The 18,322-nt window shown below is 39.7% G+C and overlaps 1 protein-coding gene across 1 annotated transcript in view; it reads right to left on the bottom strand.

Annotated features, from left to right (window-relative positions):
- The window catches only part of dnah6 (dynein, axonemal, heavy chain 6), a 71,263-nt gene that overhangs the window by 14,752 nt on the left and 38,189 nt on the right, over positions 1-18,322 (bottom strand). Inside the window, exons 46-70 of the mRNA XM_084714481.1 lie at positions 16,685-16,831; positions 16,485-16,558; positions 16,230-16,384; positions 15,424-15,655; positions 15,145-15,297; positions 13,913-14,053; positions 13,051-13,293; positions 12,614-12,781; positions 11,761-11,996; positions 9,980-10,124; positions 9,559-9,675; positions 9,194-9,317; positions 8,795-8,991; positions 7,748-7,951; positions 6,795-6,920; positions 6,447-6,611; positions 5,696-5,763; positions 5,327-5,507; positions 4,940-5,119; positions 4,555-4,788; positions 2,573-2,708; positions 2,175-2,341; positions 1,475-1,665; positions 1,089-1,249; positions 128-216 (exon numbers count right to left, since the gene is read on the bottom strand). Coding sequence (XP_084570607.1) covers positions 128-216; positions 1,089-1,249; positions 1,475-1,665; positions 2,175-2,341; positions 2,573-2,708; positions 4,555-4,788; positions 4,940-5,119; positions 5,327-5,507; positions 5,696-5,763; positions 6,447-6,611; positions 6,795-6,920; positions 7,748-7,951; positions 8,795-8,991; positions 9,194-9,317; positions 9,559-9,675; positions 9,980-10,124; positions 11,761-11,996; positions 12,614-12,781; positions 13,051-13,293; positions 13,913-14,053; positions 15,145-15,297; positions 15,424-15,655; positions 16,230-16,384; positions 16,485-16,558; positions 16,685-16,831 — 4,034 coding nt within the window. The remainder of the gene's footprint in view (positions 1-127; positions 217-1,088; positions 1,250-1,474; positions 1,666-2,174; positions 2,342-2,572; positions 2,709-4,554; positions 4,789-4,939; positions 5,120-5,326; positions 5,508-5,695; positions 5,764-6,446; positions 6,612-6,794; positions 6,921-7,747; positions 7,952-8,794; positions 8,992-9,193; positions 9,318-9,558; positions 9,676-9,979; positions 10,125-11,760; positions 11,997-12,613; positions 12,782-13,050; positions 13,294-13,912; positions 14,054-15,144; positions 15,298-15,423; positions 15,656-16,229; positions 16,385-16,484; positions 16,559-16,684; positions 16,832-18,322) is intronic.

Raw genomic sequence — 18,322 nt, 5'->3', positions numbered from 1 at the left:
TGAATGCAACACATTTGTTCATACTGGGAACATTTCTCCTGCAGAGCAATGTTTGACAGACTCCAGATGAAATGAACTGAATTAAATTGAGATTTTAAAGTGGCACAGTAAGTGTGTGTGTGTTTACCTTGACAGAGTTTTGGAGCACTGTAACAGGAAATACTTTGGAAGGCATCGAACTCAGAAACAAGCGGAAATTCTCGTGGATTGATGTGTCTGCACAGAAATAGAGAGGAACATGATTTAAATAAGAAGAAAAAAAAAGTTAATGACTGTCTCTCTGACTACACAGACAAACAACTTTTAAGAATTATTTTTCACTAATACCAATGCTGTGAAAAACCAAGGAAACAACCACAAAAACATAATGTAATTTAGTCATTTCTGCCCCCAGAAGTGTTGTGTTGTGTACATATTGCAGTGTGTGTGGTGTGCTTGCTAGTGTTTTCTGTATGTTCTTAGTGTTTAGTGTTTTTTTTCCAAACTGAGACTGGCTCTTAGGCACCACATATTAAACCTGTTCAGCACAAATCAGGGACATGACACTAGATCCTGAAGTCACAAATTACCACATGGCATTTTCACAGCAGAACAAGTTTCCTTCTTCCTACTTCATTTTTACACATTAATCCTCTGGCATGTAACAAAGTGGCTGTGGAGATTTATTTGTCCTCCTGTCAAACATGGAACTAAACTGGAGCCTAAGGGATTTCATTGTTATAATCTATAGCATTATAGAGATACAAGAACAAGGACAAGGGATCTATCTTAAAATAATAAAAAAAAATAAATAAATCTGAATTTGAAATTATAAAACCGACAAATTTGCCTCCATACTCTTTGATAAAATTAGAAAAATACATAATTTTAATAAAACCTGATAAAGACTGTAGTAAATAAATGAAAACCTTACTTTTTTCCCTTTCAAAATCTTACAACTGAAACTGAACGAATTTCTTTCATTCTTATTTCCTGAAGCAGCAGTTAAAAATGTAATCACAAATGGGTCACTAGCCACATCTGGATTAGATGTTATGATGCTCTGCCTTATATGGACATGTTTCATTGCTGGTTTAGTGTAGTAATACCAGGCTCAGCAAAGGTCTTGATGAGCTCTTCCATGGCTAACATCCAGGAGACAGCCAGATGACAGTTCTGCAGGAAGACCCATTTGCCACTCTCCAGTGCCTCACGGATCATCTTCTCTGCTATTGGCCCTTGACCTTGACCCAATGAGATGGACTCAACTCTGAGAGACAGGGATAGATTGAAATATGTCTGTGATCATGTGTAAACAACAGTTTATACTGATCATTACACCAAATTCCTCCATTCTCTCTCCATCCAGAAATCCTTCCTTGCCTTACTACACCCCACTTGTTCAGCTCGCTGGCCATTGCCTGTATATATTCAGCTTAATTCTGTCACAGTCTCCAACCTATTGTCCCCTATCTGCCTGTCTATCTTATTTTACCTGTCAAGACAACCTCTATCTTTTGCAAAGCGCTGAAAGGCCCCCATGGGGTCAGATCCTGTGCTAAGAATGAAGATCAATGGTGTGGAGGACGACATATCGTTGTAAAGGTTTGCCAGGTCAACTGGAGGGTTTTCCACAAACTGCTTCCCCAGGCTGACAATCACAAACTCTGTTGCTGCAAACACCACCTGGAATAAAAGGACAAAAAGGACAAGTAGAAGTGAAACATCAGTAAGGAGAGAGAGGTACACTGTGTGTATGAGACAGATGAGAAAGTAATGAGACAGCATCAATGTGTGAACATAAAAAGAAAATTTGACAGATGTTATAACCAAGGGGACTGAGGAAGACTGACATTATGGGGACATAAATAGAAATAAAATGAAATGGGTAAACAAGATGTTTTTAACAGCAGTGGACAGGACATCACTGACTGGAAGGCTTTATTTTCTAAGATCCAGTTGCTGGCATGTCTGGTTTGTGCAACAGAGAGAAGAATGCTTTGGCAGAGTTTTGCTGAGGGCTGAAGACCAGCATAATTTTAAATTAGTGTAATTAGCCAAATCTTTGCTGGGTTTAAAAATAAAAGATCAACTGTCATGGACAACAATTCATCTCATTTCACTTTCCTTCTGTAAAACTGTAAACCCGAAAACAAATTCCAACATCTTTAAAATCATCCCTTCATATACTTTACCTTCTCTTCCATGAAGCTCTTGATAAGAACTAGCTTTTGGAAGGCCCCCAACTTTTCGTTCCAGTAGCCTCTGATCTCCTGCTTCACCTCTTTGGACTCCCCAAGAGGAGGCAATTCTGACACATAGCTCTCCCAGTTTTCTGGATTAATAGATGCCTCAAAACGCCCTAAAGGAAAAGTGACAGTCATTTAATGCTTCGCATAGGGATTTTGTGAGACCTTTACCCAGCACTGTATGTACAGATTTGTATACTATTTTGTAGATAAATGTTAGAAGAATGGTTTGAATGTCCAAGCCTGACAGTGAAAAATTATGGTCAAACATTCAGCAAAAACAGGATGCACTAAAAATACTGATTCTTCTTGGATTAGCCAGGATAACAGTAGCTCTGGGTTACCTAGCTTGATGTGGATATGAGTTCGGGTGATTTCCTTGGAGATGTCCTTGAAGCAGGGCAGTGTGTCCTCCAGCTCACAACATGTCTGCCAGTAAAAATCACTTAACCATGGCACATCTGGACGCTCTGCATAGTCCTGGAAGAAGGAGAAATTGTAAAAGAGATGATCACAACAGTAAAGGAAGGAGATGGAAAAAAGATGGAGGACAGACCTTGAAAAGAGAGGCAGTAAATAAGAATTAAAGGATGTCAATAAAACTGTGAAGAGAGGACGATTCATAACATCTGAGGTATGTAAAACAACAGATAAGAAAAAATTCTAAATTAGCAAGAGGAGCATAGATGATGGATGTATTGAAGCTACAATACTAAAGACAGGAGACAGAAGTGCAGAGGTGAAGGATGGGAAAGGAAGGACAGCATTAGCATGAGGATCGCAGCAGCTGACAGGCAGCACCCTCAGCCTAACTAATGCCATATAAATGAGAGCCAAATGGTGGGTGAACACAGGCATAAACCCCTGGGTGGCACTGACTGATCTCAAACCTGTCTGAACTCATCAATAAAACCAGAGCTGAATCTCAAAGGTCCTTTTATTCGTTGCTCTGTACTACCTTTCAGCCTCTTTATTGCCCAAACCAGTGGTGCCTTAGCTGCACACCCTCCTGCCCCACTGGGGTTTGACAGGGAAGATAACAATTACAGAGAAATATATATAGAAAAGGAGAGACAAAGAAGGCTATTATTCAAAGAATACCACTGAAATGTAAGAAAGTTGGACTATTCTGAGGTCAGGCAGATTCTCAATGTGGATGACCTCATTTAGCCTCTCTGAAGGCGTCAAAACAGGCCTTATTCTGATTTCAGATAGTAAGGCTTTTGCTCAAGGCCTATTAGCATGCTACATACAGGTTGTATGGACAGCTGAGAAGCATAGATACTCTCCTTTTCTTATCTCTCCTCCACAGAAATATTTATTTTGTCAACCTCTCCACAGACAGACTTTCTCATATGTTCTTTTGTCTCTCACTCACTGCATTTCCACCAGTCTCAGTAGATCCTGAGCAATAAGCTCGCCAAGAGAGAGACAGCCTGACTGCTGCTTTTGTGACTTTTTTTTTTCGATCATCTCAATCCAAACATAAGAGGAGGGGAGAATGAAGATAATGCCTACAGGCCAACCTAGGGGGATTTTTGACGGGGGATATAAAATAGCACCTTGTTTATCTGCAGTTAAGAGGATCGAGCCAACAAACTGTAACAAATTTCTCTATTTTCGCCTAATTATGAGAATACCAGGAAGCCAAAAAAGCTGAAAAATAATCTTTTTTTTCAGTTAGAACTCATGACACAGTTAAAAATAGGTTGTTATCTCTCCATTCCTGCAGGCAATTAAGCCTCATACCTTAGGATTTGTTCTGGCTTCAGTGGTCCAATCACCTTATTGACAGTTGACCATTCTGGTACATTCAAACTCTGAATAGCTGAACTGACGTAGCTTTTCTCAATCACTGTGCAGTCTGTTGCACCAGCTACTCTTTATTTAAGTTGGCTTAGTAAAACTTAGTAAAAGCTGATGTCACAATACAAGTTAGCTGGAAAGTAAGTCTAAGATTAACTATAAATTTGGTAGGTTTAAAGGACCTTTGTGTAGAACTTAGCAGCATCTAGTGGTGACGTACATTGCAACCTACCAAATACCGCTAGCCTCACCTTCCCCCTCCAAGCTTGGAGGAGAAATTACTCCCTCTCTAGAGACAGTGTTTAGTTTGTCTAGTTGAAATGTCACTCTCTGCAACGTTTTCAATACAGCCGACTTAGTTAAGTTATAGTGTAAGTAGAGTTAGTGCTACTGAACAGAACTGAATGGAACTAATTGGCTACACACAGAATGCACATGCCCCACCATTAAATAGATTTTAATCTCACACCAGCAATGTATCAGAATGAATTTTTATTTCTTACTTGATGTCCCACCTCACCTTTTCCAAGGAGGTAGATCCTCTCAGGAAGTGCTGCCACTCAGCATCTGAGATTTCTCCCCGCTGCCTCATGACCTCCACACACAACATGAAGCTGTATATAAGTTTGTGCTGCTCGAAGAGTCCACGGGACACATTGATGTAGGAGTTGAGCAGAATCTGGTCCAACAAGATCTGGAGGCGCTTCTCTAACACACTGCTTTTCTCTGACGTCTCAGTGGTGGAGTTAAAGAGCTGAGGGTGAAGAATGAAATGAAACAATGGTCCAGAAAGATGAATAAAATCAATATGTTCCAAGGGGGCTTTAAGTCTTTACATACTGTGTTCCTAACAAAGCCTGATGAAGCTTTGTCTGTAGCTCGTAAAATGACGCCTGGTTACTCACCTGTTTGAAGTACTTGAGGGAGAACTGGTACATTGGATCGATCTCAGAGAGACTGGCAATGACAAAGTACAAGACTGAGCCTCGGGTGGCCACGGGTCGGTAACGCTCCCTTGCAGAGTTGATCATCAGCTCAGTGGCCTCTGCCTCCTCCAGGCGATGCTTTATGGCCTCTGATGTCACCTAAGGAATGGTGTTAACAGAGAGGATAAAGCAAAAAAGAAAGAGGAGAACAGCAACAACACAGGAGAGATGAGATCGAGGTAGAGGAAGTCAAGAAAACAGAAAAAGAAATTCCAAACACAAATGAGAATGATCTTTATAGAAAATGACTGGTTATGAAAAATCCATCATCTTAACTGCACAGAACAAAACAGAACATCCATTTACCTTTGACTCCTGGAGAGTCTGCACTAGCTCTTCATTGTCAAGTACATTCCCCTTAGAGGTGAAGAGAAGCTTGAGGATGTGGTCTTCGATATCTTTTAGCTGGTTGCGGTCAGCATTGATGCGTACAATCAGCTCATTCCTCTGCTCCTCAAGATGGGGACTCTCCAGACACACCACATCACTGAAGAGAGAAAGATAAATCAAATACAAATATCACTAGATAAAGAAGGCTGAGATAATAGTAAAGGTGCGAGTGCAGAGTGCAAATAGCCAGTACATATAGAGGTGGATAGCGGGTTGTAAATGTGAACCATGTGGTTTGGAAAAGATTCATTCTTATTTTTCTTGTGTGTCTATGCAAATATGTACCTAAGCAGTTGGTCCTCCAGGCCAGACTTGGTCACAGTGAAGTTGATAATCGTAACTTTGATACACACCTGAAGGGCAACAGAAATACAAAGTGAAACTGTTGGTGCATTTCCATCACCACTCATTCAAACAGTCACCATTCTGCATGTACCCTAAATTTGTATTCATTTGCAAAACGATTTGAACTGCCATGTCACTTTAAATCTTTCAAAGCATTTGAATGCTGATGTCCAACAATAATCCTTTTGTAGACAACTGCTGAATGGCTTCATGCTGTCTAAGATACTGCATTCATGCATTGCTGGTTTGAATTAACACCGGGATCAAAGCTTGTATTCACATGGTGTTGCTGCTCTCCTTGGCTGGTGTTGAATAAAAGGCCACCGCACAGTCAGTGAGTTGGCAGGTAACTAGGTCTCTTGACAATGCCTGAAAACTGACTATAGTCGATGACATTACAGGAGGCCAACACCATGGCAGAAGGGCACAAATGTTCTTTTGTGTTACTGTTTCTCTTATTCGGCAAAACATTTGCTTTTCACAAGCCTATAAATATCTGGTTGCCATAGTTGGAATCCATTTGGGATTTCTTCTCAAAAAACCTTGAGGTAACCAGCAGAGTGTGCTGGTGTTTAATCCAAGACTCCATAGTGAACTGGCATTGCCTGTCTGATGCATAACAATTCATGCCAGATAAACCTAATCTGGAGATTTAAAGGAGTGTGTGTGTGTGAGAGTGTGCTGTCCTTACCTCTGGTAAGTAGTGTGGGTTGGCCATCTTGGTGGTCATATAGAACCTGAAGTTTTTGTCATAGTCAATATCTGAGTCTCCGAGACGGATCAATGTCCGTCCACCAGCCACAAAAGTCTGTTTCAGCAGAATGGGCTCCAGAGCAGGATCTAGGGTCTCCTTTAACTATGCAAACACAATACAGGAATGCAGGAACACACACACAAATGGTATTAAACAAGACTGTTCTTACACAGGAGTTGAACAGACATAAAGCTAAGAACGGGACAGTTATGTACACTACAATATGGAAAAAAAGGTGTGTATATAAACAGTGTTAAGTTTTTTATGTTTTTAGGGTCCTCCTACCTCCTCTAGCAGTACAGGCATGCCCATGCGTATGGCATTCTCTAGCGTACGGAGAAAGCTTGAGTCTGTCAGCTTGATCACCTTCAGACCATGCTTGGACTCCTTGGAGCGGATCCATCGGTTGGCCTGAGAATGAAAGGAATAACCTTTATCCAATGTGATAAAAAAGATGTATATGCATATCATATGATAAGAATGAATGTTAGCACATGATGTAATAAAGGGAGACTGTTGCCAGTGTAGTGCAGCGTTAAAAAACAGAACTTTACTGTATGTCATGGGACTATATATATAATCTACAGTGAACAATGTGTCTGTCAGGTACAATCAGACATGGAGGCTTTCATAAATGACTTGTCAGAGCTTCTCTCTGTATATGTAAAGCAGGAGAGAGCAGCTCAGTCAGAAAAAGAACAACAGAGAGTTACAGGAATAGAGGAAAAAAAAAGGCTAAAACATGACAAGTGAGAAAATTGGACTTGTCAGTGGTCAAGAAGACAGTCAGCTACATGGAAGCATAAAAAACTGAAGCTGAGACAGAATTTCCATCCTGTGCATGTTTCTAAGTCTGAGTGAGCTGGTTTGTGTCCTTTTTATGTGGGGAAGCTGGGAACTGTGTGTGTGTGTCCTGGGGCAGCGGCCAGTCTGCGACTTTGTCATTGACCCTGTCTGACAGGAAGTTCTATTTTGAGAGATTTTCTCTGTTCTTCACACTGGTACCAAAACCATGTAGTAAAAGTTTTAAATCATGTGAAAGGTGACTACGACACACTTTTTTTTTTAACCCTGTGTGTATACATTTATATGCCCCTAATAAGACATGGTGTGAAACTTGAGTAGAAAGACCTCAAAAGATAAATGGATTAACTGGCTAATCACAACTGTCAACAAATCAATCTATGCCTGAAATATACACTGAATAAATGTTGCCTTGATCCCTGTTTCTGGTTCACCTGGTCCTGTGGGTCAATCATAAGAGGCCAGCGGCGGCCTTCTGTCACCAGGATCCCGTTCTCTGTGGAAACAGTGTCACGAGGCAGACCCTCTGTGTTCCACTGGCGAATGACAAATGGGTTACCCAGAATGTTGATCAGGCTGAAACTAGAGCTGATGGGGATTTTCAGTTCCTGGCACTGTATTATCCACTGGTCAATTAGCTGGAGAAAGGGGAGCATACACACACACACACACACAAACACACACACACATGAGTTCATACATTTTTTCTTTGGTTGTTTTGTTTGAAAGATGACTGTTCTGTTTTTTGTTTTTAAACCTCTTGTGTTTTTGTATCCTGCATATTTCATAATGTTTCTTAATACTAATTTAATAAATGTTTTAATAATGTATATACAGTTCAGCTAATTTTCTTTCATATGGACACTGCAACATAAAGAGACACAGTGCACTGTATTGCAACAAAATGTAAGCGTACACTCTGAAGCTACCAGTTCTCTATACAGTCCATTCTGCATACCAGAGTAGTTCTAAACAATAGTCAACTACACTTATGAGAAAAGTCTTAGTTGACAAAGTTTTCATTTATCTGGTGGTCACAGAATTAAAAAAACAAAAAACAAAAAAAAAAACCTTGACTGAGGTCCAGGGCTAATGCATCAGGGGATTATTGCAATAAGGACCCATTTTTCTTACAAAACTGAAGTCAGCAGTGCTCTGCTGCTAACTGTGCTGTCAGTATTTTTTTTGTGAAGTTGGAAATGATGAATTCCCATTTTCAACAAGACTTGTGTGAGATTGTACTGTGTTAAGAAAAATTAACAAATGATCAGTCTCCTTGCTGTTTGTTCCAACACATTCAGAGTCAGGCTGTTAGCATTTAACAGACAGCTCACTTCGTTCCCCAAAAATATATATTTAAGTAATTCAATTAGTATCATAAACATGTGACTACTTATGGAATTAACAACTCAACAAGCAACATTTTAGTTGCCCTCACCCTTAAAGCAATCACATCATCATCTTTATCACACTGGACCTACCAGCTGTCTGTAGTGGGAAGTGAACGCTCCATAGTAGGCCACGCAGGCAGCTGCGATAAAGACGTTTCCAACAACGTTGATGATCTCTTGCTCAAACATGGCAACACTTTCTTGCCAGCGTATTTGCTCATCACCAAGAGCAGAGGTTAACTTCCCTGCCCTGTCCAACCGAGCTTGTGTCAGAGCCATGGTGTTAGCTTTGAGGACAGAGAGGGGTCACAAAGACAGAAGGAGGGGGGGAGAATATCAGCACTGGTGGACTTTTCAGTTTTCTAAAACTTCCTTCAATACTGAAAGTGATAAAATATATACAAGTGAGAACTTGCTCCATTTCTAGAGATGTTCACACAACAGGAATGAATAAATATAAAATACACAGTGGCTGGGGACATGCCTTACCCAAATCTTCCTTCTCATCTAGGCTGCTGTCAAACTGGTCCTGTAGGACCTTGATCTGGTTCTCTACCTCCTGAAGCGTTTGCTGCTTCTCCCTAAGGGTGGCCATAGTTGCATCTAGCTCCTCCTGCATGTGTTTGAATAGGGGGAGAAATGAGCTAAGGTACAGACCATCAATTTTGACAATATTTAGTCCATTTTAACTTTCAATATTTTGTGCAACATATGCATGGCAATCCTAGGGATTGAGCGGGAATAGATAATGGATGCATTATTGAGATTTAAAGAAGGAATATATAAACCACAAGCCAATAAATTTTAACTTGTGTATCTGTATGCTTACTATACTCCTACAGTATGTTACTGACCTGCGCCTGGGCCAGTTTTTCTCTCTTTGGGCCCACTTCTTTGAGGACTCTGGAGTAAAGATTCATGGCTCTGACCCACATGCACATTGATCTGCAAGCTTTAGATACCTTCTCCACCTAACAGCAGCAACATATTATGAAATTAAGCAGAGTAACAGATACATCCTGTGCTATGTTCCATAAATTACTGACAATTTGTGCCACCACAAAATGTACACATTTAATTTCAGTAACATACATATGACCATAATACCATAAGCGAAATTTATGCAGCTATTTTGCAGTTTCCATCACAGTTCTGGCATATTTAATACTGTCAAAGTGTTTAAACTCCAATTTCACTGCAGTCTGTTTACTCTGAGCCCAACTCCAAAGGATCTGACTGACACATCAGAGTGTTTGACATGAAATCCAAACAGACCTTCTCAGGTATGAAATCAGGGTTGTTGATGTATTTCTGCAGCTTCAGCAGGATCTGAGGCTTGATATTGTCCTTGTCATAGTCTGTCAGACGCCTGAGGAAATTGGCATCTCCCAGTAATTGCTTGGCACCAGCCCAGTCCGATCTGTAAGGAGAAGGGGATGTTGGTGAGGAGTTGTAGAAAAAGAGGTCTTCAGAAAATTCCTAATAACAATTATTGAATGTTCATGTGTGGTTTAATTTATATGGAGACAAAACATATCTACCAAAAAAATATGTAAGCTGAGTTCCAATTTGAGTCTTGCAGGTTGTTACACATTTTATTTCATGGTTTTGTTACATGTTCAGTTCTGATTGGTCAGTTTAATATTTTAAGGTCTGTTATTTCTGTATAGCAGGACGTTATATTGAAGTAGATTTCTCTGAGGAACAGACTGTTGCTATCAATGCAGTTCTGAACACAGATTTTGGAGATACACTTGCACACGATACAGATACACACAATTTGCAATACAGTTCTTTTAAAATTAATATTTTGTCAAATTATTTTTTTAAGTAAGTAGTCATGTAAGCAGTCATGTAAGAAGCAGGAAAATTCACAGTGAGCATGTCATTATTGCAAAGTAAACCCCTTCAGGTTTTATTTTGCAATAATTACCTGCTCACTGTACATTATCCCTTACTTAGCACATGCTGCATGAGTTAAAAAAGGCAGTCTGGAACAGTTAATTGCTAACAATGAATTAAGAATGAAACACTTACAAATCAAAGCACATGCAAACTAGTGTAAGTCTGGATACTGTAAATATAATAATGCAGGAATTACACTTTAAAATAAAGTAAGGCTTACAAATCACATTCAACAGAAAGACTCACATCACTCATACCAAGAATAAACAAAATAGTCTACTCTATAAATAAATATATGTTTCATATTCATACTCATTTAACTTGTCATAGTAGCAATCAATGAAAGTTCCAAAGAGTGCTAGTGTACCGGCGGCAAAACACAAGTTGTTAAAAGGTTAAAGTAGAAAACACATTGGGCAGGATTGGATTTAGTGCAGCAATGCAGTAGATTAATGAGTAATGAAATTTAAAGGTTGACAGAGGGATGAGTCATGAGATGGTGGGGTAATCCCTCTGGATGCTGACTACAAGATATATGGGACTGAAAAAATGGCCCAAATCTCATTCATTTGGCAGAGTGATGATTGTGATTATAATAATGATAATTTCTGAAATGACTAAAATTATGTTGACAATAATAATTACGCAGATGATATTGAAAGTGCCACGGTGATGATTAGGTGGCTACAGTGATGACTGTGATTATTATGATGGATCTTTTTTTTTGGGACACAGACATGGGGTGAATTCATTTTCCTGTTTTGCAGTCTTAATTTTTTTAGTGACATATTCTTGACTGGAATTGGATGTGTACACACACCAGTATTTAATTTTCATCTGACAGAATTAGACACTGTTAACAGACGCCTATTTTCCACTGGTGTTGAATTAAATTAGTTGTGCTGAACAAATGAAACACATATCATAGAGAGATGAGCTGTTTGTCCTCCAAAGCCCAATCAAATGGCATCTGCCATCCGTTTTTTCTGAAAAAGACTATTAGGATATGACATAATTAGTAAAAAGTGAGTCTGTAATATTGGAATACCAGCTGGGGAGAGAAGGGCACTTTTATGTGATAAAAGAGGAGGAGAGACATTTCTAATCAAAAATCTCTGGGGAAGAATTGACTGAGAGAGAAGCACACTGACTTGCAGTTGAGCAGGATGCAGACAGCCTCCATGACGGTCATGACAAGGTCTGGGGGCTTGGTGAACACCTTGATCTCAGAGATGTCAGCCTTGTCGAGAGAATTAAGGGCCTGATTGGCACCTTCCAGGGCTGGGAGAGCCTCATCCAGGTCCCTCTGGGCATCATCGGCTATGGCCTGGGTGTCTTCAGCTTTGACCTTGGCCAAAGCCTCGTCCTCTGCCACTACTTTACGCACCTGTGGCAAGGATACATTTTTGTAGGATGCATACATGTAAGCTACCGCAATGAGAAAAGAGTAGAGTCCTGCAGGGTAACCCACAAAAAAGTTGTGTGACTGATAGTGTAGCATCTATGATACAAAAACATGTTTTTTTTTCAGGACAAAATTATTTATACAGCAATATCAAGCCTGATCAACTGCCAGGATTTTATTGTGAAAGCCTACGCCACAACCTTTGAACCCACCTCCTACCAAACAATGGGAGTTCACTGTTTGATCTGACAGTGTTGAAGGCCACTGATAGTAAAAATGGATGACATACAGGCAAAAAAAGCCAGCAGAGAACAACAAATCATAGACAATACATTGTTGAAGGCCAAGTCAGACATTTGCTAAGTTCAAGAATTGTAAGAGTAATGTTGTCACTGGCTTTACTGCTTGTAAAAAGTGCCTACAAGTAATTGCTACTGATAGCCACAAGCTAGACATGTCATTGCTGAGGAAACATCGACAGCTGCAGGAGCACAGGTGCTGCACCAATAGCAATTGTTTGAAGCAATTTCAAACACCAGACACATTTTTTAAAGTTCTGTGTATATCTCTCCCGCTTATCTCTCTCTACACACACACACCTCGTCAGCACTCTCCTGGTCTACAGCCAGTTTCTCCATGAGGGCATCAACATCAATGGATTTTTGTTTCAGGACGGGCTCCAGAGCAGACAGCTCCACTTTCATTTTGTCCACAAGCTCATTGGTCTCCAGCAGTTTGGTCAGACCGTTCTTCACGCGATCCCTGGCCTAAACATGAACGCCCCCCCCACACAGATATATTATTCAGTTTTCATGCAGACATCATCTGCAAAATCTATGACAAAATACATTACAGTGCACAACCACAAAGAAACTGATCACATAGAAAAATGTTCACAATTACTACTAACCACAAGTTAGAGCAACTAGCTGCTACATCCTCTTCAATGTCAGGTGACAATTCATCCTAAATACTACAACTGACAACTAATCACTTGTACTGGTGATTGCTTGTGCATTTTGATGGTTAGACTTACAAGGACAAGCTGCTGTCTCTTCTCATCTAGCATGGAGAGGTAGAGGTTGATGAGCTCCAGGTAGGAGGTAGGTGTAGTGTAGTATCGGCGTCTCAGCTCTGAGTAGAAGCGCTCAGCCATGTTAGAGACACTGACATGTATCTCCACACACATTGCTGAGAAGCTCTGCTTCAGCTCCTCACTGCCAAAGTCAACATTCTGGAAGAAAGCTTGAGAGACAGAGAGCAGCGCCTCACGAGGCCACTGAGCACCAGGGGGTAAAGGGGAAAAAAGGACAGAGTGAGATATATAGCTTTTGATTTGTTTTTTGTTTATCTGTATGATTATTCAAAAGAGCAGCATTAGGAAGACATAAAGAATGTATGTAATTATAAAGACATTAAATAAAGATGCAAATTATAAGCTTCCACAACTGAATTAACGAGAAAATTCAATATGCTAACAAAGGACATAAATGGAATGATGTGGACAGAAAGCCATAAACTACAATCCTGCACAAGAGCAGGTGAAGAGAACGGTGGGTAAGAGAGAGGGCAGTTGTAAAACATGAAAAATACTATAAGACGAAAGAAGGGGGTGGAAAATTACATCAGAGGGGAGAAGAAATGACATTTTGCAGTATAGTTGCCAGGACCAGCAACATGGTTGTAATTTTAGACAGACTGGTTCAAGACGAGGTGAGTACATCCTAACATATAGATAATCCATATAAAATGTTTGTACTAGTTAGACTGATTACATTAATATTCAGTGGCTTTATATAATAATAGTTACATAATCATCTAATTTCACAACCCCAAACCAAACTGAGTAGTTATATATGACTAGATATGGTCAGAAAATGAGAGGTATCTCAGCATACCTGCACAAACCAGTCAATAGTGCAGCAGTTGACTAGTGAAGGAAACATACGACAGCGGGACCTGAAGGCATCACCCACGGGACTCATACACAGCACAATGTGCAGCTTCTCGCGTACACGAGAGATGAAATACTGGAACACCTGAAGGACAGGACACACATACAGAGAATCCATTATTTCTGGAAGCATGGCCTCTGCGGGCAGACAACATTAAAGTTTTATTTTAATGGCTGATATTTTCTTTCAGCTCATTTGGGGGCACAGTCTATGTTTGTGTTTTGTCAGATGTGGGGACTTCCTTGTTCGTTCTCTGAAATATCTGATTCAGAAGTCATAGCGACTAGCAACTAGGTAGCCACAGCTAACAGGAAACAAACCTTGGATAAATTACAGATGTCTCTGTATTTGGACATTATTAGAAATATTTGGGTTAATTTAAGTACACAACTCAACAAAACATATATCAGTCTAGTGTTTTTAGACATTTTAATGCAGAAATGTTACATATAGCTTTGAGTATGTTCTTTTGGCTACAGACACTGGTCAGTCTTTTATTTCTCTTAGATCTTTACTGTGGCATTTGATGCTGATAATCCCTTGATTTTATTTGAAAATCTAAAACATTAGGTGACAAATATCTGGTATTGTTTTAGATTTTTTATTGAAGTCTCTCTGGGAGGACACTTTGTATTATGTGTATCAGTTTCTGTATGAATTAAACAAAAAAAACATGACAGGCTGGGTGTTTCCCCATTTCCAGTCCCTGTGCTAAGCTAAGCTAACTGGCTGCTGACAGCATCACACTGACAGCAAAAAGAAAAAGTGGTATCGATCATGTCATCTAACTAATGGCAAGAAGGTTAATATGTATTTTCCCCAAATGCAGAACTATTCCTTCAGAAGTCTTACCCTTGAGTAAACCACAGTCTTTTTGGGCACCATTGGAATTTATTGGAAAAAGACTGTTTATAGTTCTTTGCACTTCACACAGCCAAATTTTTCCTCAAATCTTCATTCAACATTTTGCAGCATAATATGTCATGTGAAGAAAACTTGATATAATTTCCTCCCTAAGATGATCAATTTTAAATGCTACTGCATATAAATCAGTTTATATGAGACATGTGAATCTTGAATCTTGTTTGCCAGCACATGCTGTAGATATATACTGTGCTACATTCTTACTTTCAGAATGATATATGTTTGTGGCAAGTGTTTGTGTCTGTGCATACCTCATCCCTGTTCTCCTCACTGATTCCAGCCTCCTTGGCTTTAGGCCGGGTGGCAGCCAGTACTTGCTCCAGCTCATCTTTCTCAAAGAGGTTGGGCACCTCACCAGAGTTCAGCATATTGTTGATATCCTCTAAAAACTCTTCAACCACAATCTACAACAGGAAAGAGAGAGTAGACACTTGTAAATATACTCTGAAGTCCAAAAAGAATAATAAAAAAAAACATCTGCAGGCATCCATATATTAATTAACTATATCAGCCAAATCCTTATATCATACTTGAGTATCTGTAAAGAGGAACACCATATCTTTGCCCTCCACACCAGCCATCTTGTAGAGCCTCCTCAGGTCCTCATGGAAGCTGTCATAGTTGTAGCCTCGGCTCAGTTCGATCTCGAAGCAGTGGTATCCACACATGTGGGCTGCCAACCGAGTGAGTGACTGCTTTCCTGTACCTCCCACCCCAACTAACAAGGCATTGCCTCTCTCCTGGCGAATCATGCGAGCAATCCTAGTGGAAAAAAAAGTCATCATTTGTAAAGAAAAACTGAGCAAGAAAGCATTTGGTTTTAAAGATAAACACAGGTCTCAGGTACCATGCCATGTGAACCATGTATCGCCTCAGAGGTCTTAGAGCCTGTGGCTCTAACTACTCACTGCTAACTCAATACAACACGTTTGTTTGGAGCGATATACATTGATACAACAGAACTCTTGACCATATAAGCAGAGATTTAATTTCTACATTTTTTTAAGAGAGGTAGGCTAATTTTCGTCTACACTCCCTGGCAGGTTGACATTCAACATAATAAAAATCTTTTTGTTAATGATTATTAATATGCACTGTCCCTGAGAAATAAATAAATGAAAAAGAAACTAAAAATAAAACACATACATACAAAGCACATAAGCACAGACAAAGAGTATAACAGATACATAACCACATAATTGTGTCATAACTTCGTCCTTTGTGTGTTTCGTCTCACAGTTTGTACCACCTACAGATAAAAACTATTAACCACCAACTAAGAAGTCGCCTTACAAAACATCAGGCAATTCAGCGGTGCAAGTTCCCATGTACAAACCTGGAGACATGCTCGATGGCATCCTGGAAGAAAACAAGCTTGGTCTCCTTGGAGAAGGTAGTGTTGTAATCATCGAGGTAGTCCTGGAGAACAGCCTGAATCTTATCCATGTCTGTCAGATCCTCATACAGACGGTCTTCTTTCTCCACACCCACCTACAGGGAGACGTTATGAGGTATTTCAGTGTAATCATATAAAGTGTCAGTGTTTTCTGAACTTAAAACTCATTTTCAATAAAACAAGACAAAATCTGACCTTAATGAAGTCCCCAAATATGATGGGCTGAGTCACGAAATAAGACGGCTCCAGGCTAATGCTAAAATATTTGCCTATCAGAAAGAGAGAGTCAAAAAGAGTTGTATTCTTTAAGAGGGAAAGATGAAAAATCAAGTAAGTGGAAAATGACTTGTGGGACAGAAACAGTTGTGAAAAGTGAGCCATCAGGATGTTCTTACTGGCCATCTCACAGATGATGGTGTTGAAATAGGTCTTATCTTGGTTGTTGATAAGTCGGTCGTGGAACACCCGCTGACATTCATGGCAGAAGAGACGGAAGATCTGGTTTTTGTCTCTCACTTGACTTTGCTCACACTGTAGTATACCTGGACAAGAGAGGAAAGTTTTTTCATCCCAACTGCATAATACACAGGAGCAAAATTATAAGAAAAAATATGAGGCTAAAAAAAGGGAGCTTGTAAAAAAAGAAAGAATAAAAAAACAAAGCTCAACAAAAAGGTAAAGCCAATCAGGGGCATCTTCTGGTTGGTTGGTTGATATGGTATGTTATGGTATTGTGTGGACAAATTCTCAATGGATGGACAATCACTGGTGTCACAAGAACAAGAAAAGTGCTACTAAATCCTTAATTTTCAGAGGTGGGATGGATATATGCAGATCTGATGTATATAATTTTTGAGTGAGAGGCTATTCACTCAACATTTACTTCACTCCAAACTAACTGACACTGTCAAAGTACTAGTACAAATTAGTACACTGGCTGTCAGCCTCAGAGGACAGAAGAGCTGAGTAGATAATGAGAAAAAAATTTTGATGACAACATATGTGGCGCATTTTATTCTGCCACGAGGATCACCCAGTAACAGTTCAAGCTAAGAGCTAAAAGCTGTCTGGTGCTTATTTTGTAGGTTATCCTGTTGAACGTGGCTTAAGTATGTTGCACAGCAAATGTGGCTATTCCCACAGGCCGGGTTGAAGTTGTACCAATGTTGTAATATTGCAGGGAAGGCAAGAGAAAATGTGTGAGTGTTAAAACTGGGGTAGGAAGTTTATTTTTGCCGTCATTTGGTACTCAATAATAACCTTTTAGCTTAATGTAATTCAAGTGGTCTGAGAGAAAACTAGACTTCTGCTCCTCCTCTTAGCTCGGTTTTTCAGACTTTACAAAATCTATCCCATGAGACTCTGGCAAATCACAGGCCAGTAAGATAATTAATTGTTGAGTCTCATTCATAAAATTATACCATTTTAAGACCTGGGAATGAGGTTTAACAATCATTCTTTCCCCACAATTGGTTATTGCACCTTTAAGCCTCATAAGCCAACAAAAGAGAAAGAGAAAGAGAGAGTAGTGGGTTTGGCTGTCAGTAACATTTTTTCATGTTAGCTTAGCTAGCATTAGGTTTGTTGATAAATGAACACCAGCTCTGCTCTGTGAGCCTTGCTTGTATTTGCATGTGTGTACTTGTGTTTCTGCCGTATGTGCATTTTCTGGATAGACATGCCCTGAAGGTAACAATATAGCTACATGTGAAAAAGAAATGGTTAGAATGGAATTCATTTGCTTGGAAGCATTGTCTAACTTTGATTACCATCTGTTTAGGCTACAAGGCTACCAGTAGCTACTAGGCTGCTCACTGCACTCTGGCTGATGTAGTTAATCTAGAGATAACATGCAGACTTTTTTTTTTCTCCAACTAATCAACTGGTTGACTTTTTCTTTGGTTGATTACAGCACTAGGACAAATGCAAACAACCTAAATCAGAGCCATCTAACGGTAACTAGAGAGGTTTTATATGAAGGGAAACAAAACAGAAGAGGACAACATGTTGAGAGAGGCCACGTCATGCCAGTG

This window comes from Lutjanus erythropterus, chromosome 3, assembly GCF_056507025.1.
Source record: "Lutjanus erythropterus isolate fLutEry1 chromosome 3, fLutEry1.hap2, whole genome shotgun sequence".
Lineage (NCBI taxonomy): Eukaryota > Metazoa > Chordata > Actinopteri > Lutjaniformes > Lutjanidae > Lutjanus > Lutjanus erythropterus.
Note: the sequence above shows the minus strand (reverse complement) of the source record. Positions and strands in the feature narration are given on the sequence as shown.